This window comes from Neoarius graeffei, chromosome 17, assembly GCF_027579695.1.
Source record: "Neoarius graeffei isolate fNeoGra1 chromosome 17, fNeoGra1.pri, whole genome shotgun sequence".
Lineage (NCBI taxonomy): Eukaryota > Metazoa > Chordata > Actinopteri > Siluriformes > Ariidae > Neoarius > Neoarius graeffei.
The window spans coordinates 60,932,818-60,957,172 of record NC_083585.1 but is presented as its reverse complement, the minus strand read 5'-3'; the positions used below and the strand labels follow the sequence as shown (position 1 = coordinate 60,957,172).

The following is a 24,355-nucleotide window of genomic DNA, read 5'->3' as shown; positions in this document are numbered from 1 at the left end:
TTGACAGCACAGATCCAGGGATTAAAAACAACCTCGAAGCAAAACCACTACTGAAGGCACCGAAGTTTGAAAAGTCACTGTGGTTGAAATGATCAGAACACAGTACTAACGTTGCATTATACTTCGCTGGTGGTGTTCCAAAGCTAAATTCCAACCATTTCTTCTTCAGCTCTTCTATCTTGGGCAAGAAATGCAACATTGATGTGTTACTGCCACAAATAACACAGGCACGAACTCGTTCAGACATGTTTTCGACTTGCTGTTAGGTCCTCTTCGTTAGCTACTGACGAGATGGGCTCTGCTCAGTGTTGCCAGATACTGCTGACGTTTTCCAGCCCAAAATATGTTCAAATCCACCCAATCTGGCAACACTGGCTCTGCTATCTCTCCTCGCGCTTAAATCTGAACTTTCTTCCCGTGGGCGGTCGCAAGCCAAGGTGGGCGAGGCCACGAATACTAATTTACGAAGTGACGTAAGATCGTATGGCTTTTTCAGATCTGCTCGTTTTTCCGACTATTTTCTTTCATAAGCTAATACAGGGAATGGGAGTAGAATTACATTTTCACGTGCACCATGCATATGCAACTCGGAGTGAACTTTGGTATTTCAAAAAGAGCCAGAATTAAACGTTTTTGGTGGAAGGGCACCTTTAACAAGTTTTGATTTTACGAAATATACATAATGCCAATGTTACATCACAGAATGTTCGGAATAGAGGTCTGCGTGGGACAGAATTTTCAGTCCCGCCCGCGACTGCCATATTTTGTCCCGCTCCCGCCCGCAAATCCCACATGATGCAGACGTTCGCGTTATTTCTCACGAAAGTTCTTGTCATTGGCTTGGGGAATTAAACATGCTGAGCTTAGCTGAGCTCTCCACTGACCGATCCTTCATTTATTGTAAGTTTATTGTTTAGACTCTGACATTCTGTTGACACATTCCAAGTTGAGCGCTGCATGCGCTCATGATTAACAGCTCTCGCTTTGATTGACAGCTCTCGCTTTGCGCACTCAGACTCCCACTTTCGAGTCTGTGGCGTTATGATTCCAACCGCGATTTCATTCTCCTCTCATATGAAGTGCTGCGCAACCACATTCAGCTCCTCAGATTATACGCTGTCTATTTCTCGCTTTAAATTGAACAATCTGTGCGATACACAGTCCTTTTTAATACTAGTTAATACTTTTTAATACTTAGGACTAATACTCTCGACTTTTTAACAGTAAATGTACCTCTTTTTAAAGCAGCACTTACTTCTGAAGCACTGTGAGCTTCACTAGAGGAGCTCTGCTCTTCTGCCATGATCGGAGATCTCAAACACGGAAGAGCGGAAAGGAATCGGAAACGTACGCGAGATTAGACCACATCCGCAAATTTAGGCATCTTAAAATGTTTTTTATTAATGCCAAATAAAATATCCAGCACAAATTATATACGATAGACATAAATTAATAATTTATAAATTTTATTTTAAACCCGTTTTTAATTAGCGGGACTGCAGCTTATCACCTCTCCCGCCCGCTCCCGCATTGTGCACTCCCCCTCCCGCCCGCGCCCGCAATGAGCTTTCAAAATTTGTCCCGCGCTGCACTGCTTTGTGTCGGGTCCCGCGGGACTCCCGCGGGAGTGCAGGGCTCTAGTTCAGAATCATTTTGATTCTGTTAAAAAGTGCAATAAACAGGATAAAAATAAGTGGAATTAAATTAGAAATGAAAGGAACTTTTCCTGTAGTAGTTATTAATGTAAATACTGTAAACAAAACAAAATTCAGTCATGATGGTAGTTTATGAAAGTAATATTGAAGATGATGTAAATCTTGGCGAAAGAGAAACCAGTCGAAACCGAAAGAGTGAAAGTGATGATCGTGCCGTTACCATGGGAACAGTCTTTTATGACCGTGGAAGTGGGCTCTGAGCGCCGAGTCTGGTGGGACTGAGGAAGTTTTATGTTCCGTCTAATTTAGGTAATTTAAAAACTATAATATTCTTATTTGTCAGTGAACCCAGAGGAAAGTGTAAAGTTTCTGTCAGTATGTTTGTCAGGCTTGGATGATTTAAAAAAAAAAAAAAGCTCACAGATATATTTATCTAAATACACGACCTACTCATTCTAAACCTGCCGAGCTTCGCCGGAGAAACTCTCAAAACCCGGAGTATTTTGCTTCCATTTAAGCCTCGTTTCGAAGTCTGACCAATAAGAGTGCTACATTTTTGGCGGTAAATTAGATTTTCTTAATTTACCATAACTTCCATATATGGAAAGCGTGCGCCGGGCTCGCCCCGGGAAACTGCTGCCAACAAACGTCCACAGGAATGCACAAAGTTACTTCACAAAACAGCAAAATTTCACCAAATTTTAATTAGCACAGGTTAGTGTCAAATTTATAGGCCGTGTTTGGGGATTTATGGGCGTGGAGAACACGGCTGCACGCCTCGCGAGCTAAACGCACGTCCTCAGACTCGGTGAATAATAACCTCGATCTCTTCTCGGAAATTCTTCACCGATATTCACTTCACCTTCTGTGAGTAATTGTTATATATGATATCTGTACAAGGAAGACACTTTTGCACAATAATCATAATACATTTTATTGTCATTGTCACCACTGGCGTGTGCGTGTTTTTGTTTTTTTTTGTTTTTCCCCTGATTTCATACCCTGAAACTGTCTAACAGAAAACCCAGTGCTGTTATTTCTGGGTCACAGCGACCAGTGTTAAACGTTTTATGCCCATCTTTACAAAGGGTGCCAATAATTCTAGAGCTGACTATACTTCTAAATGTCCTTTTTTTAACACTTATTTTATTTCAGGGCAGATTATATACACACACTGATGTTCACAGAGTGGTTTTAATTTCTGAAATAGCTCCTCCGAACAGAAAAGCTCTCAGTAGGATCAGTGAGGCGGCCAATCAAAACCAAGTATGAAGGTCCTGGTATATAAGAGACTAACGCTCATGAACCTTTTAATGTTTCAGCTTGATTGATTGATTGATTGATTGATTGATTGATTGATTGATTGATTAGTCGATGGTTGTAAATTAGGGTGTATTCAGACCAGGATAGTTCGATAGTTCACTTGCTTTGGTCCGAACCAAATGTTTTTTTTTATTTTTTCATTTTGGTGCGGTTCGCTTTCACACTGTACATTTTAGTAAGCGGACCAAAATCTGTCAGCAAAGCCACGCGCCCTGAGGTCGTTCAGCTACTGGTCAGAGACGACACGCGCACAAAGCGTTAAGTTCAAAAGTAGTCATGGAGGCTTTCCGTGCTGTTATTCTTTTTAATGTCATCAAAGCTATACGTTTTTTCCAGTTTTTACTGTTTTCACAATTGTGCGATTACTATGCTGTTGTACAAGTAATTTATCAACAACGACTTCAAAGGGCAAGGCGGCTACGGAGGATAGCGCTGATGAGCGCACATCATGTTGTGACAGTTCTGGCTCTTCACGCAAGACGGAGGAGGTATGTGTCGGGATATTCGCCGTATCCATCATAATAGATGAATTTCTTTTTTGCGTCGCTAGTACCGCCACTTTTTGAAAGAATGTCCCTGATTTTAATGTAGGTCTGACGGAGTTTCTTCACTTTTAGCCGACATTGTTCTGGGGAGCGCGTGAACCCCTTCTCCTTCATTTTCTCACTGAATACAGCAAACACGTCGGCATTTTTGTGTGTTCTCTCCAAAAGCTCAGATATGTGGACGTCTGCCCAGATATCCACAAGGGTACGCGTTTCTTCCTCGGCCCACGTTTGCCCCCTACTCATTTTTTGTACTCTGTAGTCTAGCCTACCACTGGTCTGAATGACTGAACGACTGTTGTAAGGTTCCCTTGACAACCGAAACAGTGTTTGCACTTTGCGGTGGAGTGTCAAGACTCTGTTTCCCATAATGCTCGACAAACGACGGAAGCTCCCGAGGTACAAAAAAGCAAAACTGTCGGATTAGGTCCGGTCTGCTTTCACACCTCCAAAAGATCCACACCAGGGTTCTTTTGGTCCGGACCGAGTCTGACCTTGCAGCTCGGTCTCGGTCCGCTTGTTTGGTCCGGACCAGAGTTCGGTGGTTTGTATTCAGACCAACCCAAAAGGTCCGGACCAAGGGAAATTTGGTTAGTTTGGTCTGGACCAAACAACGTAGGTGTGAATATGCCCTTAGACATGAGTTTCATGTGGGTATGTTGGGTTTTGTAGCGACGCTGAACAGATGAGGGAGATGTCTGCTTTGATTGTGAAGCTGAGAATAAGCACGCACCTCTCTGGCAATGAAAACGATGTTTAATCCGGACCGAGATGGGAGATAAAATTAAAAGTTATTTGGTTTCGCTTCAGTATTTTTCTCCTCCTCGCTGGCTTGAGCACAAGTCAGGATGTGGTTTTGTGCTCAAGCTGTGATCTACTGTGTGTGTATACAGTACGTACGTTAGATGAGCACCGTACAGGAAGAACGCTTTAATTAGCGTGAGAAATGACGAAGGGGACGGCACAGATTCGTTTAGATAAAAGACATAGATTAGTCACTGGTTATAGACCGACAGTTTCACTGAAGCATTTGAGACTGAAGCGAATGAGCTGCTTGAACATGTTTTGTCACAGTTATAGATGAAAGTCTTCCGGATTTACCCGGAAATCCGGATATTTGACAAAACTCTTGAAAATCTCCGGTTTTCCGAATGGAGAAATTTATTTTTCGGATTTTTCGCGTTCCTAGATGCGGCGTAATACTTGGCATCGTCCTTGCATGGGAGCGGTCCTTAAACAGCCCAAACACAGTTCATTGATTAAAGACAGGTGTTCTTTGTTAACGGCGCGCGTGCCGGAGCTCGTTAGGCGCGCCTTCAGGTGCACGAGCTAAGGCGCGCAGGACTGACACCGTTCTGCGCAAGCGCAACACGATCGCACTAGAAAGCGTGTTCAAGCTGCCAGTGTAGCTGCAGTCTTTTTAGTTGCGAATTACGAGTATTTCCTCGTGTTAATAATTCGCCATGTCAAAACAAGCAAAACTTTTCTCCTTCTTTCGACGTGAAGCAATTTATTATATATTTTTTTCCATCAAAGTTGCATTTTGTGGCTTCGAAGCTGAGTTTTAGTGCCGTTTCTAGAACACAGCATCAAGAAACCGTGGAAGAAACAGCAATAATGGAAGAGCCGGTTTCTAAGCTGCCTAAAACTAGCAATGGGAATTATTTTTTGTTACATAATGCACTCAGGCTGCCAGTCAGTGTGTGACTCCTCCCCTTTGAAAAATCCTAGCCACGCCCCTGATTTACATGAGAAATGTGGTATTCATTGGTGTTTAAATTTACAGACAATACGAACTAATGTCAACAATTGGCTTCAACTCGCATAAATCTGAATTGGAAATGTTTAGTTCACTTTAGCTTCTGCAAACGCACAACTCGACTAAAAGATTGATAAACGAGGCTCAACGTCCCCAACATTGAAACCTGAAAGCTTTAGAAACTCTAACGGACCTTTACTTTTTAACAGAACTGTTTTGGGATTTTGCTGAGTTTACCTTCGACTGTCTGATTTTTTTCAAAGTAATGAACTGTGTAGCAGGAAAATCACCGCGTTTTCTAAACGCACTCCTGAAAATTACTCATTAACTCGGAGAATTAAATTTGATATTTTTGACATGTTAATCATTAATGTACATGAAAGAAAAAGGCTTAAAAGTTATACCTTGTTTTAGTGAAAATAAGTACTAAAATGCACAAGAATGCAGGGGTTTGCGTGTTATGTTATTAAAATATTTTCAGGGGACGTTGCCCCTCCACATGTCTTAGTTTGACTTTCAGAAGTTCAGGTTTTTTTCCTGTGCTCCACAGTGTTGCGAGATGCACATCTGGGAACAAAACGGTCACATTCTCAGCAAATTAACACTCGCGATTAAAAAAAAAAAAAACACGCTGTATGTAGCAGGATCAGTGATCAGTTATTCTATCAGGATGGGAGTATATTTTTAAAAAAAGTGAACATCTTGAAGTTTAAGTCTGTTTTGATGTTCAAAGCTACAGATATTAGTAAAAGTCAGTTGATTGAGAGTAAATTTATTTTTTGTAGATTTACAGTGTTCGAAATACTTTTTTGAACAAAAAAGTAAATCTACGAAAAATAAATTTACTGTCGGCAAAAGTGAGGTTGCCCCACTTTTTAAAGGAGAACTGAAGGCAAATTTTTTTATCATCAAAATTCTCTTTATCTAATTTTATTAAATATCGGAATGCATTTTTTATCGCTATTTTGTCGCTGCTATAGCAAGTTCTGAGTGTGTGAAATCTGCTCTGTAATATATCAGTCCATATGTCAAAGCAACGGCCGTAAACGAGATTCGTTGAGACCTGTGCGAGACATCGTAGGACGGAAGTAAAGCGTACAGCGGAAATCAAAGTGACCAACATCTGCCGACGTTCCCTGTGTCTGAAATCACTCACTCGTTCACTACTCCCTACTCCCTATATAGGGAATTACTATATAGAGGACTATACAGTGAGCTCATTGGTAAAATGTAAAAACTCTTTCGGACACTAGTCCGTCGCGCCGGTATTTACGTCATTACTGTCGCACAATTAAACCGTGCCGGATCAGTCGGCTGGTGGGTTTCAAAATAATAAATACATGCGTGTGTTTTTGTGATAAATCCATATTATACTGAGCGCATTTCCCACATTAATCAATACAAAGTACCTGCAGCTTTCAGTTCTTTTAAATCAAGGCTGAATACTTTTCTTCTTTGCCGCTGCCTTTTATTAAATCACATTTGAGACTTTTAATTTGATTTCTTTCAGTGCGACCGCACTAACCATATTGCTTTGGTTAGTGACCATCGTTGTACTTTGAGTGCACTATATAGGGTGTAAATAATCCTCACTAAGGTTTCGGACAGCACTACAAAATGGCGTCCGCGCTATATTGTGAGTAGGGAGCGATTTCGGACGCGGGTTGTCAAAAGACGCACGCGTCCTCTTTCGAATGCTGATGTAATCAAGCCGGAAGTTTTGATTGTTTTGATAGCAATCAGGAAAGTTTGAAAAAAGTCGGCAGTAATCGTCATTTAAATTCGTTTTTGTGCAATACTTCGTTTGGAAAACAGTTTTCAAAATGGCGGCACTGACACCTGGCTGACACTTCACATTTCGAAGTCTCGCACAAGTCTCGTGAAGATCACGCGGATAAGCGACGCCTGCCGTGGACCAAACGAACTAAATTCAACACGGCTAAACACCGAATAGGCCGATAAGTATAATATTTAATTGCAATTAGTTGCCAATACGAGTCACGATATAAGGTTACTAAAACTGAAAATGTAATTAAATAACATGTTAATTAAGAAATAAAGCAAGTTTAAAAATGACTTAAGTTCTCTTTTAAGTCCATGATTTCTGCAAAAACTCGTGAAGATATGAATCCAAATACGTGACCTACTCATTCTAAACCTGCCGAGCTTCACCGGCGAAGCTCTCAACGCCGGAGGGTTAAAAATCAAAACGCTCTCAAAGCGATCGACCAACGTTGTTTTCACTGTAGTGCAATGGAAATACAAGTGTCTTGGAATTAAGATTTACAGTTAAATTTGAAGAAAATAACTGAGTGTTACAAACCTGACCGGGCAGAGATGAGATCAGTGATTTTTTTTTTTCCCCCCTGCCGCCGCTTTGTGTCGCCGAGCCGTCATGTACAGTGATGCTTGTTATTGTCATCGTTTTACAGCCACTGACTAACGCATTTCTGCCTCCTGACTTGTCGAATTCTACGCACCAGTCACAAAGCATCGTGTCGGTCTCTCCTGTATCGTGACGTAGCCACGGGCGTCCTGCTTGCCATGACTCTTGAAAGACGTATGTATCTACAGATGCGTTTTGAAGGCTTCGCCACCACCGCCGTCCATTCGCTATCCGTTTCATCTTGCTGTATTTCCGTTTCAGTCCTGGACATTCCTCGTCCTTGCTCTTCTGGACTTTGACTTGTAGCAGCAGTCTGACTATCGTCTCCTCGACTAGCTGACTTGGAAAAATACTTGAACAAAGTGCTTTGACTCGCCATGTTCACAAAACTCCGAGAAAGTTCCAGAAAACTTGAAATGTCGTAACGAGACTCGGGGTCCGTAAATTTTCTCTGTCAATCAATGTCGGGGGTGGGTGGGTGTGATTCGCTGCCTGGACTGCAAACGTCTTTGAGACAGATTGGGTTTGTAAATAGGTTGCGCAGAACAACTGGGTATTTCGAACACTGATTGATTTACAGGACCGCCATTTAGCAGACGCTCTTATCCAGAGCGACATACGACACACCCAGGGAGCAGTTAAAGTGAATGTAATGCTTTTAAAATTAATATACATCATGAATAACGACCAGAATGGATGAATAAAGCAGGGGGAAAATGATGTATAAATTATTTTATTATTAAGCACAAAACTATCAATAAATCGCAGCGTCCGGATCCCAGAAAAAGGCAGCTTTGCCTCAGGGCTAATCTCGCATGACGTCACACGTGGAACCGCGGTTATCTGGGTCATTTCAGTTCATCTGACTCCGTGTTTGTTTACTCGCCGAGATTGGATATTGTTGCAGGAATCTTAGAAAAATAACGAAGTGAAAGCGCCGAGTTGTGTTTGGATGTTTTGTTCAGGGGAACATGATGAAAGGTAACCACTGCGTTCTGCACATCTCTCCATCTCGCACACGCTACAGAGGAAGACTATCGTGAACAGAGTGAAAAAGATAACAATTTACTCTGGAATGTCCTTGATCATCATCTGCCTCTTCAGCCGATATACTAGTGCATCTCAAAAAATTAGAATACCATGAAAAAGTTCCTTTTTTTCATAATTTAATTCCAAAAGGTAAACTTTCATATATTCTGTATTCATTACATGTAAAGTGAAATATTTAAAGCCTTTTTTGTTTTAATTTTGATGATTATGGCTTATAGCTCATGAAAATCAGAAATCCAGTATCTCAAATTATTAGAATATTCCCTAAGATCAATCAAAAAAAGGATTTACAATACAGAAATGTCCAACTTCTGAAAAGTATATTCATTTATACACTCAATACTTGGTTGGGGCTCCTTTACCATGAATTACTGTATCAATGCGGTGTGGCATGGAGGTGATCAGTCTGTGGCACTGCTGAGGTGTTATTGAAGCCCAGGCTGCTTTGATGGTGGCCTTCAGCGTATCTGTATTTTTGGGTCGGGTGTTTCTCATCTTCGTCTTGACAATACCCCATAGATTCTCTATGGGGTTCAGGTCAGGCAAGTTGGCTGGCCAATCAAACACAGTAATATCATGGTCAGCAAACCATTTGGTAGTAGTTTTGGCACTGTGGGTAGGTGCTAAGTCCTGCTGGAAAAGGAAATCGGCATCTCCAAAAAGCTCGTCAGCAGATGGAAGCATGAAGTGCTCTAAAATCTCCTGGTAGATGGCTGTGTTGACTTTGGACTTGATAAAATACAGTGGACCAACACCAGCAGATGACATGGCACCCCAAATCATCACAGACTGTGGAAACTTCACACTGGGCTTCAAACACCTTGGATTCTGTGCCTCTCCACTCTTCCTCCAGACTCTAGAACCGTGATTTCCAAATTAAATGCAAAATGTACTTTCATCTGAAAAGAGGACTTTGGACCACTGAGCAACAGTCCATTTCTTTCTCTCCTTAGCCCAGATAAGACACTTCTGACATTGTCTCTGGCTCAGGAGTAGCTTGATATTAGGAATGCGAAAGTTGTATCCCCTTTCTTGAAGATGTCTGTTCGTAATGGGTCTTGATACACTGACACCAGCCTCAGTCCACTCCTTGTGAAGCTCTCCCAAGTTCTTGAATCAACTTTTCTTGACAATCCTCCCAAGACTGCGGCCATCCCTGTTGCTTGTGCACCTTTTCCAGCCACCCTTTTCAGCGATGACCTTTTGTGGCTTACCCTCCTTGTGGAGGGCATCAGTGATCATCTTCTGGACAACAGTCAAGTCAGCAGTCTTCCCCATGATTGTGGTTGTGTGTACTGAACTAGACCGAGAGATACACTGTGTTCATACTGTTTTACTCAAACTCGAAATGAAATATTTTAATATTTTGAGGGGTTTTTTTTGTTTGTTTGTTTTTGTACTGTATGCCATACTGATTAAAATTAAAATAGAAAAATGCTTGAAACATTTTAGTTTGTGTAATGAGTCTATAATATATAACATTTTGACTTTCTTAAATAACTGATGTTGAACTTTTTCACAATATTCTAATTTTTTGAGATGCACTAGTATAAGAATCCCGATCACGATCAGAATTCTCTCCAGAATGTGATTTCCATGTTAAGACCAGTCTAACCACTGCTGCACACGGGAACAAAACTGATACCCGGATTGTTGCACGTGTGACGTCATGCACCTCTTCGGGATCTTCCGGTTCAGTCTCGGCAGGTTCCGTGAAAATCGGGTGATCTTATTGATTTTCCTTTAATTTATGGCCTTTTGGATCCGCTGTGGTTCGAAAATGCACGGTCAGTCAACATCATGATTGTTGCTTTGAACAAGGAGAAACGTGGGGTTTAGAGGCGTTACATTCACTTTCAGGGCTGGGTGACTTTGCTCAAGGGCACGCCAGCTATTCCTACTGGTCCAGGGAATCGAACCGGTGACCTTTCGCACCCAAAGCTGCTTCTCTCACCTGTAGGCCATGAATTTAGATTTGCTGATGGTTTATTATGTGTGCACTTGTGTTCCTTCTGTAAAACCTGTATGAAGCTTAAACACCCGTTTATGCTGTTCGCATCAGAATACACGCTTTTTTTTTTTTAAACCCTACAATTCTGAATTTTTTTTGTCCACTTGTTAGGATTTTCTCATTAGCGCCTCTGTCGGCACCTCTGTGGCAATTTGCTTATTTATGCACTAAATTTTATCTTTTTTCTTTTTATAAATGTATATTTTGAAGGATTCCTCTCACACACTTTCTCTTAAATTTGGTCTCCCCTCTTACACAACATCGACCAGTCAGTGTGTGTGAAAGTGAGGATGTGTTTCCTCAAACCTCAACGTGAAGCCAAACTTGGATCTTTTTTTTTTTCGAGCTGTGTAACACACTCGGAGGAAAGCACAAGACGTCTGTGATTGGCTGCTGTCACTCTAATTGAGTAGAGAGAGAGAGAAAGCTCCTCCCATCATTATGTCACGGATCTCTTGAGTGGCGCAAGAGAAAGCCAATTTCAGGTTTTCATGGACAAGGCCGAGTTCCTGGAGTCTCGTTAGGTTGAGGGTGGGCTTTTTTTTTTTGTTTTGTGAATTTGGTTCTCTGATGCGCATTAGAACCCAAGTGGCGACTCGGAGATCCTTTTTGTTTTGATTGGTCACCTGACAAAACTAACCAAGATGGTTTCCAAGTCGTTGACAGGAAAAGAGAGAGAGCGAGAGATATTCACGCGCTGTTCTCAGATGTATGAAGTTGACGGAGAGTGTTAGCAGGCCACCACACGCCCCTCTGCATGCCCAGCTCTTCTCTTTCTCTCTCCTTCCTCCTCTCTCTGTCCTCTGTTAGCGACAGCACTCTGCTTCTGCATGGGAAATGTTCCTCTTTCTGGGTTTTTATTTGTTTTGTGTGGTGTTTTTCTTTTACACCCTCACATCGCCCACCACATGACCCCTCCCCCTCCCACCAAACCCTTTCCCCCTCCCCCAGTCTCCCGAACCCAAAGGAAGTGAATCCCAGCCGACTCCTGTGACCAACAGGGAGCTTCTGGGCTCGCATCTCACCGCTGATAGGCTGGGGGGCTCTGTGCAGGTACTGGGAAGGGTGTGTGTGTGTGTGTGTGTGAGTGCGCCACTTTGCTTAGCATCTCTCTCTCTCTCTCTCTCTCTCTCTCTCTCTCTCTCTCTGTACGTCTGTAGCCGGGTTTCCACTGCAGTTCTGCACAAAACGGAAGTGATATTTTAAGAAGTTTGACAAAACACAGTCGTGAATGGTTTGTTTTTCTCGAGTGAGAGAGGTGATGTGATTAGCTGGGTTTTCATGCTCTTTTTTTTTTCCCCCTCAGTGGAAAGATCGTGTTTCCATTTGCTCATCATATCATGCGACTTAAAACCATTTCCCAATCAATTTTGCAAAATATTGCTTTATCGATTCATCTGAAAAACCATCTCATGCGAGTGTAAAAACTTTTGTGATATTTGAGGGGTTTTTTTTTTTACTTTATTTATTTATTTTTTAAATTCACGGTTTCATAACTATTTATTTGTTTCTTTATTTGAAATTCACTTTTTTTTTAAATTGTGCATTAAGCAGGTTAATGGTAACACGGCTACTGTTCCTCTCTGGCTCTTTTCTCTTCTCAAATACGTTTCCATCTATAAGAAAACGTAAATATTTGTGTTCATGCCCTCGTACAAAATTCTCAGGTAGCATCATGACCTCGATCAGGACGTATTTCCTGATTAATCCTGGCGATCAAAGCGGACTCTGAACTGCGCTCCGTGCCAAGATCAAGCAGAGGAACTACAACGTTTTACTACAATACAGCCGATTAAAATATCGTGGACGTAAAACTCAGCACAACATATAACACTAAAAATAACAGCTCTTCATCAGTCCGTTGTTCCTGACGGATTTCGAGAACGAGGGATTCAGACGTGACAAAACGAGCTGTTTTCTGAAGTGAATCGAAACCTGCTCTTCTCTGCTGCAGTACGGTGCGATCCAATGGAACGTAGCTAAGTAACGCATTTCAGTTCAGTTCAGCTTCTTAACGTTATAAAGATCGAGTCTGTTATTCTCAGTAAATTATTCTTTTCATGGCCACTTCGTAACCCAGTGAAACATGCAGAGCGAACAGAAACAGGTTACTCATTTCACTACCAGTACTGATAATTACTAAAAAAAAATTACACTCGTATTCTGAGATACTGAATATAGTGTGTCTTGTACAGAACTATACTGAATTTACTTAGTCGTACTTTTATTAGTGACTTTTAGACTTGGCTACTGAATAATAGCACTTTTCCACCAAACAGCCCGACTCTGGCTTGAAATAAAATCCAAAAGTAGGAATATCTGGTGAGGAGTATGCACGGAAAAAAGTGGAATATGTTTTTCCGGAGGTGGTTGTGGTGACTAGTGAGGGCGTCAATTACTGAAATACTACAGTCCACGAGAAAATACTCGAAAATTAAAACTTTTTTCCTTTTTTTTTGGTTGTTTGTTTGTCAGAGCTTGGGAATTGAACACCAGATTACAGCGGGAAAAGAACTGATTAGCTAGCTATTATGTAGCCGAGTATAACTGACAGTTGCGTAGGTGATTGGAGCCTTCTGATATAACGTAACATGTCCTCTAAGCCACGCCCCCTCACCCTAAACTCACATTAATGATGTTTCAGCCAGTGCTTTTTTTTTTCTATTTGAAAAAGTAGGCGTGCTGTTGATCAGTTCATTAGTGTGAAATAAAATTGAGCAAGATTTGTTCAACTTGGCTAACGTTACTCACCCAGGGTTCTCCAGAAAATCTGAAGTAGCCGGCTAAAAGAAAGGAGGCGGCTCTGGAATTTGCAGCAGCAAAGCCAAAGGCGCGCTAATGCTATGGGGATCTGGGGGCGTGGCCCCACAGAAAATTTAGAAATTTACATGCCTTCTGGTGCATTCTTGGCTCATAAATTACTAACCGTTTCCCTGTAAAATACTCGCAAAATATGTCTGAAATTTTCCTCCAGATGTGTGCGTGCTTGGCTTTCTCATGCCCCTTTTCCACCAAAGCAGTTCCAGGGCTGGTTCGGGGCCAGTGCTTAGTTTGGAACCGGGTTTTTTGTTTCCACTGACAAAGGACTGGCTCTGGGGCCAAAAAAACCGGTTCCAGGCTAGCACCAACTCTCTGCTGGGCCAGAGGAAAGAACCGCTTACGTCAGCGGGGGGGCGGAGTTGTTAAGACCAACAACAATAACAAGACCGCGAAAGATCGCCATTTTTAAGCGACGAGAAGCAGCAGCTGTACAAACGCAAAGTCATCCATTATTGTTGTTGTTGCTGCTGCTGCTTCTTCCGCGTTGTTTTTGCTTCGATATTCGCGCCAAGGTTTATGCAAACGTAGCGACGTAACTGACGTATACAGCGACGTAATGACGTGGCTTCCCTTAGCACCGCGAGCTATGGAAAAGCAAACTGGTTCTCAGCTGGCTCGCAAGTTGAACGAGTTGTGAACCATCACCAGCACTGACCCCGAACCAGCCCTGGAACTGATTTGGTGGAAAAGGGGTACCAGTGACCCTTTGTAGTACGCTGCCTGGCTCTGTAACATAACTACATACGTTATGGTACAGCGTGGTCATGTGGTCTGGCTCAGCCAATCAAAATGTGAGAATCGATTAACAAATAAAGTGTCACTTGCGGTCATGCTAGATCCGAGTCGAAGACAATTTCATGGTGGAATAATAGGATTTGCAGCTGAGACGATATAAAATCGCTTGATCATCAAAAAGCAAGGGGTTTTGTTTCATCTCTGATTACCAGCAAGTTAACTGGTTTATTAGGGACGCCACTGAAAATGTTTGGCGGGAGGGGAGGAGTTAAAATTTTGACAAAATATTTTAAATCAGCTTACAACAGAGTGTCAAATTTAAATCTTTACAAATAATTTTAACGGTTATGAAAATTAAAAGAGTCTTAAAAGCGATCTTTGTGTGTAGATACAGGGGTTTATGGGAACCAGTTAGAGGACTGAGAAGAGTGTCACTTTCCTTTCCCGTCCAGGAGACTGGTCATCATCGTAAAACCCTGTATACACACGCAAACTCTTAGTTCAAAGTGTGACTCTTGCGCCTTTATTCCACTTGAACAGGCTGTTTACGCCTTTACTCTGAGCCGGAGTGATGGGTAGCAACAAAGCCAGAATCGACATCTGTGTAAAAGGGACAGTGGGACAGGGGCGTGACGTTTTAGACGTCGTTCTTTCCGAGACCAGAACAAATTCACAAGTCTCTCCATCCACTCCTCTCTCTCTTTCTCTCTCTCTCTCTCTCTATCTCTCTCTTTCTCTCTCTCATTTGCAAGTGCAGTTTTCTGCGACACTTTTTTTTTTTTTTTTTTTCCCTGAAAATCAGCTCGACTAAAGGACACCATCATATTTTTTCATATATATTATATATACATACAGCTCTGTGCAAAAGGCTTAGGCGCATGTAAAGAAATGCTGTCGACCAAAAACGGCTTAAAAAAATAATGAAATGAAGTGTTTCAGCATAAAAAAAACACTAATCAGTAAGCCGTAATAAATGAAACCTAGTCGATATTTGGTGTGAGACGACCCTTTGCTTTAAAAAAAAATAACGTATACTCGTCTAAGGTCCAGTGTGTGCAGTGAAGCGGAAATGAGCTGTAAGGGCCTCTGCATGCTCTTGCGACAAGGCTTTCGCAGATAGCTTTTCGCAGACAGTTGTAATTTATCGTTGAGCGGGGAGTAATAGGCGTGCGCGATGTTATTCACCGCCACAACGCAAGGGGGCGCAAAGTCGCGAAATCGCTAGGAGTAGTTGGTGGGTGTGGTTAGTGGAGTGTTTATCCTCCGGTTACTTATAATGACTAGAACTGGAGTCGTATAGATGTACGTACTTCCTCAATCAACCGCTCTTCGTGCTGCTCCATCTTCGCTCGTGTTTTTAAAAATGCCGGTCGTGAAAACAAACCAAACCGGGAAAGTAGGGAAGCGGAAGTGCGTGTACAGCGGATGTAGAGTGGACCAATCAGAGCCCTCTTGTCTGCGAGGCTGTCTGCGGTGGTCACAATTTTTGGGAGGTGCGCGCAGAGCATCTGCGAAGGGGGGGGGCTTCACAGACGCCATCTGCGAGGACTGGGTTGTCAGCATAAATTGGCCTTAAGTTTTACTAGGGCTGAACGATTTTAAGAAAAAATTGAATTGCGATTTTTCTGGCAGATATTTCGATTTCAACCACGATTTTTTTTCTTTAAATCAAGTTTCAGTGCAAATTAATTAATACAATGAATTCCATAAAGCTAATGCAAGAATGAAAACTGAGGTCAACAGATTTCAAATGTAGGCCTGTTTATTAACATTGAGTGCCTGAGGAACAAGTTATAATAACTTCAAATAAAAATAAAAAGAGAGCTATCTTTCTTAAGTAAACTTTTGCTTCTTTTACTTTTCCCATCTACAACATATCAGACATAAAAGGTTGATCAATGGCTCAGCAGCATCAAAATATTGCACTTTTGTAAAAGAATGTACATAAGCATTATAAATTATAATTAGAGCCAACAATTCCCCTGTGGGAAATAATGGCCCTTTTCCACTACCCTTTTTCAGCTCACTTCAGCCCGACACGGCTCGCGTTTCGACTACCAAAGAACAGCACGACTCAGCTCGCTTCAGCCCTGCTTAGCCCCTAAAACTCGCACGGTTTTGGAGTGGGGCTGAAGCGAGCCAAACCGAGCCGAGTGAGGCTGGGGGCGTGAGCAGACACTCCCCTGTGCACTGATTGGTGAGGAGGAGTGTCCTCACATGCCCACACACGCCCCGCGAGCGCGCTGGGATCTGTAAACACCGTAAACCCGGAAGAAGAATAATTACAACACCGTAACCCCGGAAGAAGAATAATTACGAATTACGAGAATTTCTGAAGCCTTATGCGCCTCGCCTCATCTATACGCTCTTGCCAGTATCTGTTGGCGTTGTCGGTGACAACAAGCCACAGAACCAAGACCAGCAACACTAACGACTCCATGTCCTCCATGTTTATTGTTTACTATCCGGGTCGTGAGACTACCGCTTAAAAGATCACTGATGTCACTGTTTGCGCCGCTTAACGACATCACGTGACGTCCACCCACTTTCGCTAACTCCACCCAATGTATCCACCCACTTCCAGCCAGCACGGTTCAGCGCGGTTGTAGTCGAAATGCAACTCCAACAGCCCCACTCAGCTCGACTCAGCCCGACTCAGCACGGCACGGCTCAGCCCGACTCAGCCGCGTTTGTAGTGGAAAAGCGGCATAAGAGTGATGCAGTGGCTGTAGCAGTCGCTATTGCAGGGCCCCTCCCTCCTGTGTGTGTGAGAGAGAGAGCGAGCAATCAGCCCCTCCGCCACCCGCGTGCTCAGACAGAGAAAGCGCACTTTTCCCTCAGTGCGCTCCCTCCAAACAACGGGGATTTACACGAAAACGGAAGGAGATATTCACAAAATTCTTTCACACTGAGTGCCACAAGGCTTTCCTGAACGTATTTTTTTTTGTCTGTAGTGTAAAAAATGAGGACAATTTATTGACGAAACAAAACATGGGTCAGTTTAGGAGCACTGAGAAAAACCGCGGCTTTGGCGATCCCAAAATCGTGTTGTCTGAGATCGCGATTTTCGGTCGAAAACGATAGATCGTTCAGCCCTAAGTTTTACTGAGCAGCTTCCAGAACCAGCCACAGTTCTTCTGGACACTTTGTCACACTCGCGTCTTCATTTTGCACCAGAACTTTTGCACCAGTAGCCTTCATTATGTTTTCGTTTTTAATCCGAAAAGCGCTCCGTTATTGAATATGCTGCTCAGATTACATGCAAACTTTTTTTTTCCCCTTCTTTTTCCTGTAACATTTAATTTTGTGCTGGGGGGAAAAAACGGAACATCTGGAACTCTGAAATGTTTTTGTAATGTTTTGACTCGATGATGTGGAAATCTTAAAATAGAAACCTATAGCAAAGTTTGTCTAGGGTGGGGGGTGCTAAGACTTTTGCACAGGACCGTATGCAGATATAAGAATATGAGGCTGTTCCGTCCCTTAAAGGCGATTAATTGAACAGAAGTGAGCACGTGTTCGTCTGATGCGCAGTAACTCTGCTTGTGCACGGCGTTCGTGTTTAGACGCGTCGCTGTAGACGCCGACGCTCTGTGGTGACGCGTCACACCTCTGGTTGAGGAACACACACACACACTGGAGCTGCTTCATGGCGGCTTTATTAGGTTCAGTGTAAATCAGTAAAGCTGGAATATTGAGGTGAATCTTTACACCAGTATTAGAGAATATCTGTAAAAAAAAAAAACTGCTACACACACAAAGTGCCGTAGTTGTACTTAAGTATTTAAAAAAAAGAGTGGTGGTGGTCTTATTAGACGAGAGTATAAACAATCAATCACGTGAGGATGGAAACTGTACTTTATACACTCATACACACTTCTCTGTCTCTCTCGAACACTCCATCCTTCCTCTTTCTGCTTCCTCTTCTGTGCGTCTGTGTTCTCTCCCTCACTTCTCTTTTAAAGATCTGCTTTTCCGATTGACCTGGTGACCTCCGTCACCCCGCACTCTCACCACTGGTTTTCAACGCAAGCTCATGGTTTATGGCTGGGGCTAGTGCAAAAAAAAAAATGTTTAGCGAAATTTAAAGTTAAAGCAGATTGGCAACTCCCAATAGGAACGGGGGACAGTAGAGCGCTTGTCTTTTTCCAGCTGCGAAACATTTAATGTATTTCATTTACACACACTCTTTAGTGTAAGTGTTAGACGGATATATTTTACAGAATAAAAGCCTGTAAACCTGCCACACAGGAATCAGGAAAATGTGCTTTAATTTCTCAGATCCTCATTTTATACCCAAGTAGTTTTTCCCTCTGGAAATGTTATTAGTGGTTGGTAGTGAAACGGCGAGTAGCTAAGACTGTGGTGATGTCATGATATCCTGGCGCTACCAGTGAAACCATGGCGACGGAGTAAACTGAAGATCGGACCGTCCTCTAGCGATAAACGGAGCAATCTGAACGATGCAAAAAAGGGAAAATGGCTGCCGACGTGAATTAATTATTAATTTCTGTTTGAATTGTCGTTGTAATTGTGTACAAGTTTTACACAGGGTTACAAATATATAGTTTGAATGTGTACATATTTTATGATGAGCAGTACTTTCAGTATTAATAGACTTTTTGGTAAACATTCCCGGATTTGTCATCATTGAAAGCACAGTTACAGCGTTTACACTCTAAAGCCCTATTCGGATTGGATTCGTTTACCAACGGGACGTTAGCGATGTATTTTAGCTCCTCAGTGATAAACCTCTCACATTCAGGCAGGAATAAGGTGACCACAGGGGAAGAGGAAGAGTTTAGAGCAGGTTGGATTTCGCGTGAACCCAGATATTTACATCACGTGATCATGCGCCGTTTCCCAACATGGCGTCGAAGAAGCGCCGGAGTCGAGACGAGTTCGAGCTGGAGCTTAGTTCAGTTTGGGATTAACCCAAAAAAAACAAACAACAAAATGTTATTTCTGAACTCAAAGTTGCAGAAAGCTTCCATTTTTCGTGTCAAGAAGTGTTTAATGTGTGGGGGAGGGGCAGCAACGCACACGCTACAGGAATAAATATAGCGACGTCTCGAAAAATGAACAGACGAGCGCGGAGTTCAGTGAAAAGCTTCCGTTTCATATTGATATTTAGAAATGAAAGAGAAAGTAGGAAAGACGAGAAGAAAAGAAAGGGGGGAAAGAGAAAGGAAAGAACAGGAAAGAGGAAGAAAGAAAAGAAGAAAAGACAAGGAAAGAAAAGAGAGGAGGAAAGAGGCAAAATAAGGAGGAAAGAAAGAAGGAACGCCACAAAAAGAGGAAAGAAAAGAGAGGAGGAAAAAGAGGCAAAATAATGGCCCTTTTCCACTACCCTTTTTCAGCTCACTTCAGCCCGACACGGCTCGCGTTTCGACTATCTCAAAACAGCACGACTCAGCTCGCTTCAGCCCTGCTTAGCAAGGGTTGACCGATACGGGTTTTTTAATGGCCGATGCCGATAACGATTTTTTCCCATCACCATTGGCCGATGGCCGATATGGACTGCCAGTTTTCTTAAGCCGATATTTTGGACCAATATGGGTAAAAAAATGTTTTAAAAAATGACAAATATTCCAGGTCTCAAGTTACAAATGAACATTTATTTAACAGCAACAAATAAAATAAAAACCAGATCTGCCATCTGTATGGAGAAAAAAAAAAATATATGTACCAATCAGTATCAATTTTTTTAAATTATATACTATAAAAAATATATATATTATACTTATACTATACCCTTTCATCACACCATAACATGAATAATAGGAAAATAACCATTATGTCTGAAGCACATTGAGCAACTAATTGTTCAAGTGTCTGCTTAATACAGTATTATATTCACTTAAAAATTAATACATATTAAACTGTCAAAACGACGAGGGATATTATTTATAAATCCCTACACACGACGGGGGGATATTACAAATTCCTACGCACCTTGAGGGAACAGTATACCGTTATTACACATAAACTAACATGGCAAGTTACTTATGGAGTGTATTTGGGTGTTTATTCTGTGTAATTGTTTGCACAATCTCAATACATCGGTTCTGCTCTATGTTCCAATAATGACGGGGCGACACCACTTCCGCGTGTAGTCTTAAAGGAGGGAACAGAGCCATCTATGCGGCCCTGGGAGGGGAATAGTCGACGAATAAGTACAAAGAGGTGTCCTAATTCTAAGAAAGGCCTGAAGTTCAACGTGTCTGCCACCCAGTGGAAAGGGGTTTAAGCAAGATTTTTCACTCTATTCAACGTGATGGCTTACTTTTTTCAATACCACGAGCTGTCACAATTCGGCAACTTTGGCGGGTAGAGCATTAAAGGCGCACATGTCAGATTTCCATTTTTTTTCCGACCCACTCAATAACTTAATAAACTTCCAGGCACATGTAATAAAGAGAACATAAAATTTGGTGGTTTCAAACAATATTTTAAAAGCATTAGAGGCTCTGAAAGTTTAAAACTTACCGTGGCTGTAGCTTTCGGGGCTGTGCACTTCACTATCAGAGGGGGAGGGGTGACGCGACAGCGTGCATCGCGGGTCTTCTGGCAACACAGAGCTGGCCTTGGAATCCAAGGCTTGGATGCCGGTCTGTAAATGACGCGCGGGGGGTGCGCGGATCGGCCAAACCACATGCGAATCGGCCGATGCCGATACACTTAAAAAATGCAAATATCGGCCCGATATATCGGTCGACCCTTGCTGCTTAGCCCCCAAAACTCGCACGGTTTTGGAGTGGGGCTGAAGCGAGCCAAACCGAGCTGAGTGAGGCTGGGGGCGTGAGCAGACACTCCCCTGTGCACTGATTGGTGAGGAGGAGTGTCCTCACATGCCCATACACGCCCCGCGAGCACGCTGGGATCTGTCAACACCGTAAACCCGGAAGAAGAATAATTACGAGAATTTCTGAAGCCTTATGCGCCTCGCCTCATCTATACGCTCTTGCCAGTATCTGTTGGCGTTGTCGGTGACAACAAGCCACAGCACCAAGACCAGCAACACTAACGACTCCATGTCCTCCATGTTTATTGTTTACTATCCGGGGCGTGAGACTACCGCTTAAAAGGTCACTGATGTCACTGTTTGCGCCGCTTAACGACATCACGTGACGTCCACCCACTTTCGCTAACTCCACCCAATGTATCCACCCACTTCCAGCCAGCACTGTTCAGCGCGGTGGTAGTCGAAATGCAACTCCAACAGCCCCGCCCAGCTCGACTCAGCCCAACTCAGCACGGCACGGCTCAGCCCGACTCAGCCGCGTTTGTAGTGGAAAAGCGGCATAAGAGAAAGAAATGAAAGGAGGACAGAAAGAAGGAACGTAAAGAGAGGGAGAGAAGAGGGAAAGAAAAGAAAGGAGGAAGGAAAGAAGGAACGCAAGAGAAAGATGAGGAAAAAGAAAACTGGCAAAAAGAGAAAGAAAAGAGAAAAAGAAAGGAAGTGGCAAGAAGAGAAAGGGAGGAAGGAAAGGGGCGAAAAAACAGTGGCAAGAGGAAAAAGAAAGAAAGGAGGGACAGAACAGTCGGAAGGAAAGAAAGGATGCAAAGTTGCAGAAAGTCATTTTTCGTGTCATGATTCAGGAAGTGTTTAATATGCGGGGGAGGGGCAGCGATGCACACGCTACAGGGATAAATACAGCGACGTCTCGAAAAATGAACAGATGAGTGTGGAATTCGGTGAAAAGCTCCCGGTAAGAAGTCGGTCTGCGATTTTCTCGGAGGACGATGAAGAAAAACACCGACATGCAAATAAAGTCATCCTGTAAAATCGGAAATGTAATCCCGTCTGAATAGGGCTTTCTTTAAAGGAACAGTCCACCGTACTTCCATAATGAAATATGCTCTTATCTGAATTGAGACGAGCTGATCCGTACCTCTCAGAGCTTTGCGCGACCTCCCAGTCAGTCAGACGCGCTGTCACTCCTGTTAGCAATGTAGCTAGGCTCAGCATGGCCAATGGTATTTTTTGGGGCTGTAGTTAGATGCGACCAAACTCTTCCACGTTTTTCCTGTTTACATAGGTTTATATGACCAGTGACGTGAAACAAGTTCAGTTACATAAATTGAAACGTAGCGATTTTCTATGCTATGGAAAGTCCGCACTATAATGACAGGCGTACTAACACCTTCTGCGCGCTTCGGCAGCGCATTGATATCTGAGCTCCGTATCAATGCGCTGCCGAAGCGCGCAGAAGGTGTTAGTACGCCTCTCATTATAGTGCGCACTTTCCATAGCATAGAAAATCGCTACGTTTCAATTTGTGTAACTGAACTTGTTTCATATCACTGGTCATATAAACCTATGTAAACAGGAAAAACGTGGAAGAGTTTGGTCGCATCTAACTACAGCCCCAAAAAATACCATTGGCCATACTGAGCCTAGCTACATTGCTAACAGGAGTGACAGCGCGTCTGACTGCGTCTGACTGACTGGGAGGTCGCGCAAAGCTCGGAGAGGTACGGAGCAGCTCGTCTCAATTCAGGTAAGAGCATATTTCATTATGGAAGTACGGTGGACTGTTCCTTCAACGTTGCTCTTGAACCCTTCAGTAACGCGAGCCAATGATGAGCTGTTCGTCTCGTTTAATATCCATCATCTAAAGCGGACGAGTTCGCTGTAAACGCAGATTAATGAATGATTATAAGAATGGCTTGTGGTTTGTTTGCTGGAAGATGGGATGAGCAAAGCGAACTCGCTGTACTCGCACCATACCCTCACAGGAGACACCAGCGACCTCTGGGACTTCCTGTTCTTCATAACGTCTCGACACACGGGTTGGATGTGACCGGATAAAATAAAACCATCGTTATCATTTTCGCGTGTCACAGTAAATGTGAACCAAGTGCTTGTTGAAGAAATGTCAGACCACGCCCACTGTCGGATCGGTCCGGGGAATGGTCCGGGACGGTCTCGGTTTAAACGTGGATGCTTGGTAGTGTGAGCGTAGAGTTAAAATGGATGTTTTCTTCCTGGTATAACGGCATGATTAGAATCATTCCAGGATAAACGCTATACCGCTGGACACCAGCAGGAGGCGCTGAAGCGCAGGTTTAAAATTGGTCCCAGTGTAACTGAATTAATGCTCATTATACAGAATGAATGGGAGGATTAGTTTTATATCGTATTGCCTGAGAAGAATAAATGTGTCTGAAAACTCTATACAGAAGTGCACACGCGTTCTTAAGGCTCACTGTGTTGTGTCTTTTGTTTGTTTTTTTACTTTTATAAATGTTCAGGTCATGAGTTCTACCAACGGCGAGGTGAACACAGACGACCCCACAGCAGGTCACTCGAACGCTCCCATCACTGCTCCTGCTGAGGTCGAGGTCGCCGACGAAACAAAGTAAGCACGCACTCCGACATCATAGACCTCATGTCCAGTAGAGAGGGACATGTTTTTAGAAATGATTCGAATTTCTTTAAAAGTTTAGGGGTTTTTTTTCACGACCGTAGCACAGAACAGAATTGGAAAGGTTCATGAGCATGACAGATTTCTGCAAATGGAGACTCAGTGTGAGGTCTGAAGTGATTGTGTGTGGTCTATTTTTCAGTGGAGTTTGTCTCTGACGAAAAAGAAACGACGATATTCATAAATCTCATTTCATCCTGATATTTATTCAAGAAAGAAATGGAGAGGAGGAAAAAGGGAGAAGGATAGAAATAAGAGCAAGGAGAGGGAGCAAGAAAAAAAAGAGAGGAGAAATGAAAGGGAGAAAGTAGGAAAAGACGAGAAGAAAATCTAGCCACTAGTGGCGATAAAGGGCCCTTGCACTCGAGGTCAAGCCTCTATCCCTGAGTCGCAGTGGCCAGGACGGACGTGTGTTCCAAACTTCATGAGTCAGAGTTTTTCGCCAATGGAATCATTACTGTCCAGGTCCAAACGGTGGCGCTACATGAGAGGCTCACTTCGGGCATATCATTCGAACCCTGATGTCCGATAACCTGTGAAGTATTAGCTCCTTCGGCAATGCATGTTGAATTTACAGTGATGCTTGAAAGTTTGTGAACCCTTGAGAATTTTAAAGGATATGGGACATGGATTTTTACCT

At 42.9% G+C, this 24,355-nt stretch overlaps 1 protein-coding gene across 3 annotated transcripts in view; it reads left to right on the top strand.

Moving 5' to 3' along the window:
• Nucleotides 1–24,355, top strand: part of LOC132864365 (casein kinase I) — a 71,260-nt gene that overhangs the window by 31,915 nt on the left and 14,990 nt on the right. For 2 of the 3 annotated variants that reach the window (XM_060897781.1, XM_060897780.1), the window contains exon 10: nucleotides 23,543–23,649. In XM_060897781.1, the coding sequence (XP_060753764.1) occupies nucleotides 23,543–23,649 (107 nt within the window). Of the gene's footprint in view, nucleotides 1–23,542; nucleotides 23,650–24,355 lie in introns of those variants that run through there. The other variant, XM_060897783.1, reaches the window with a different exon arrangement.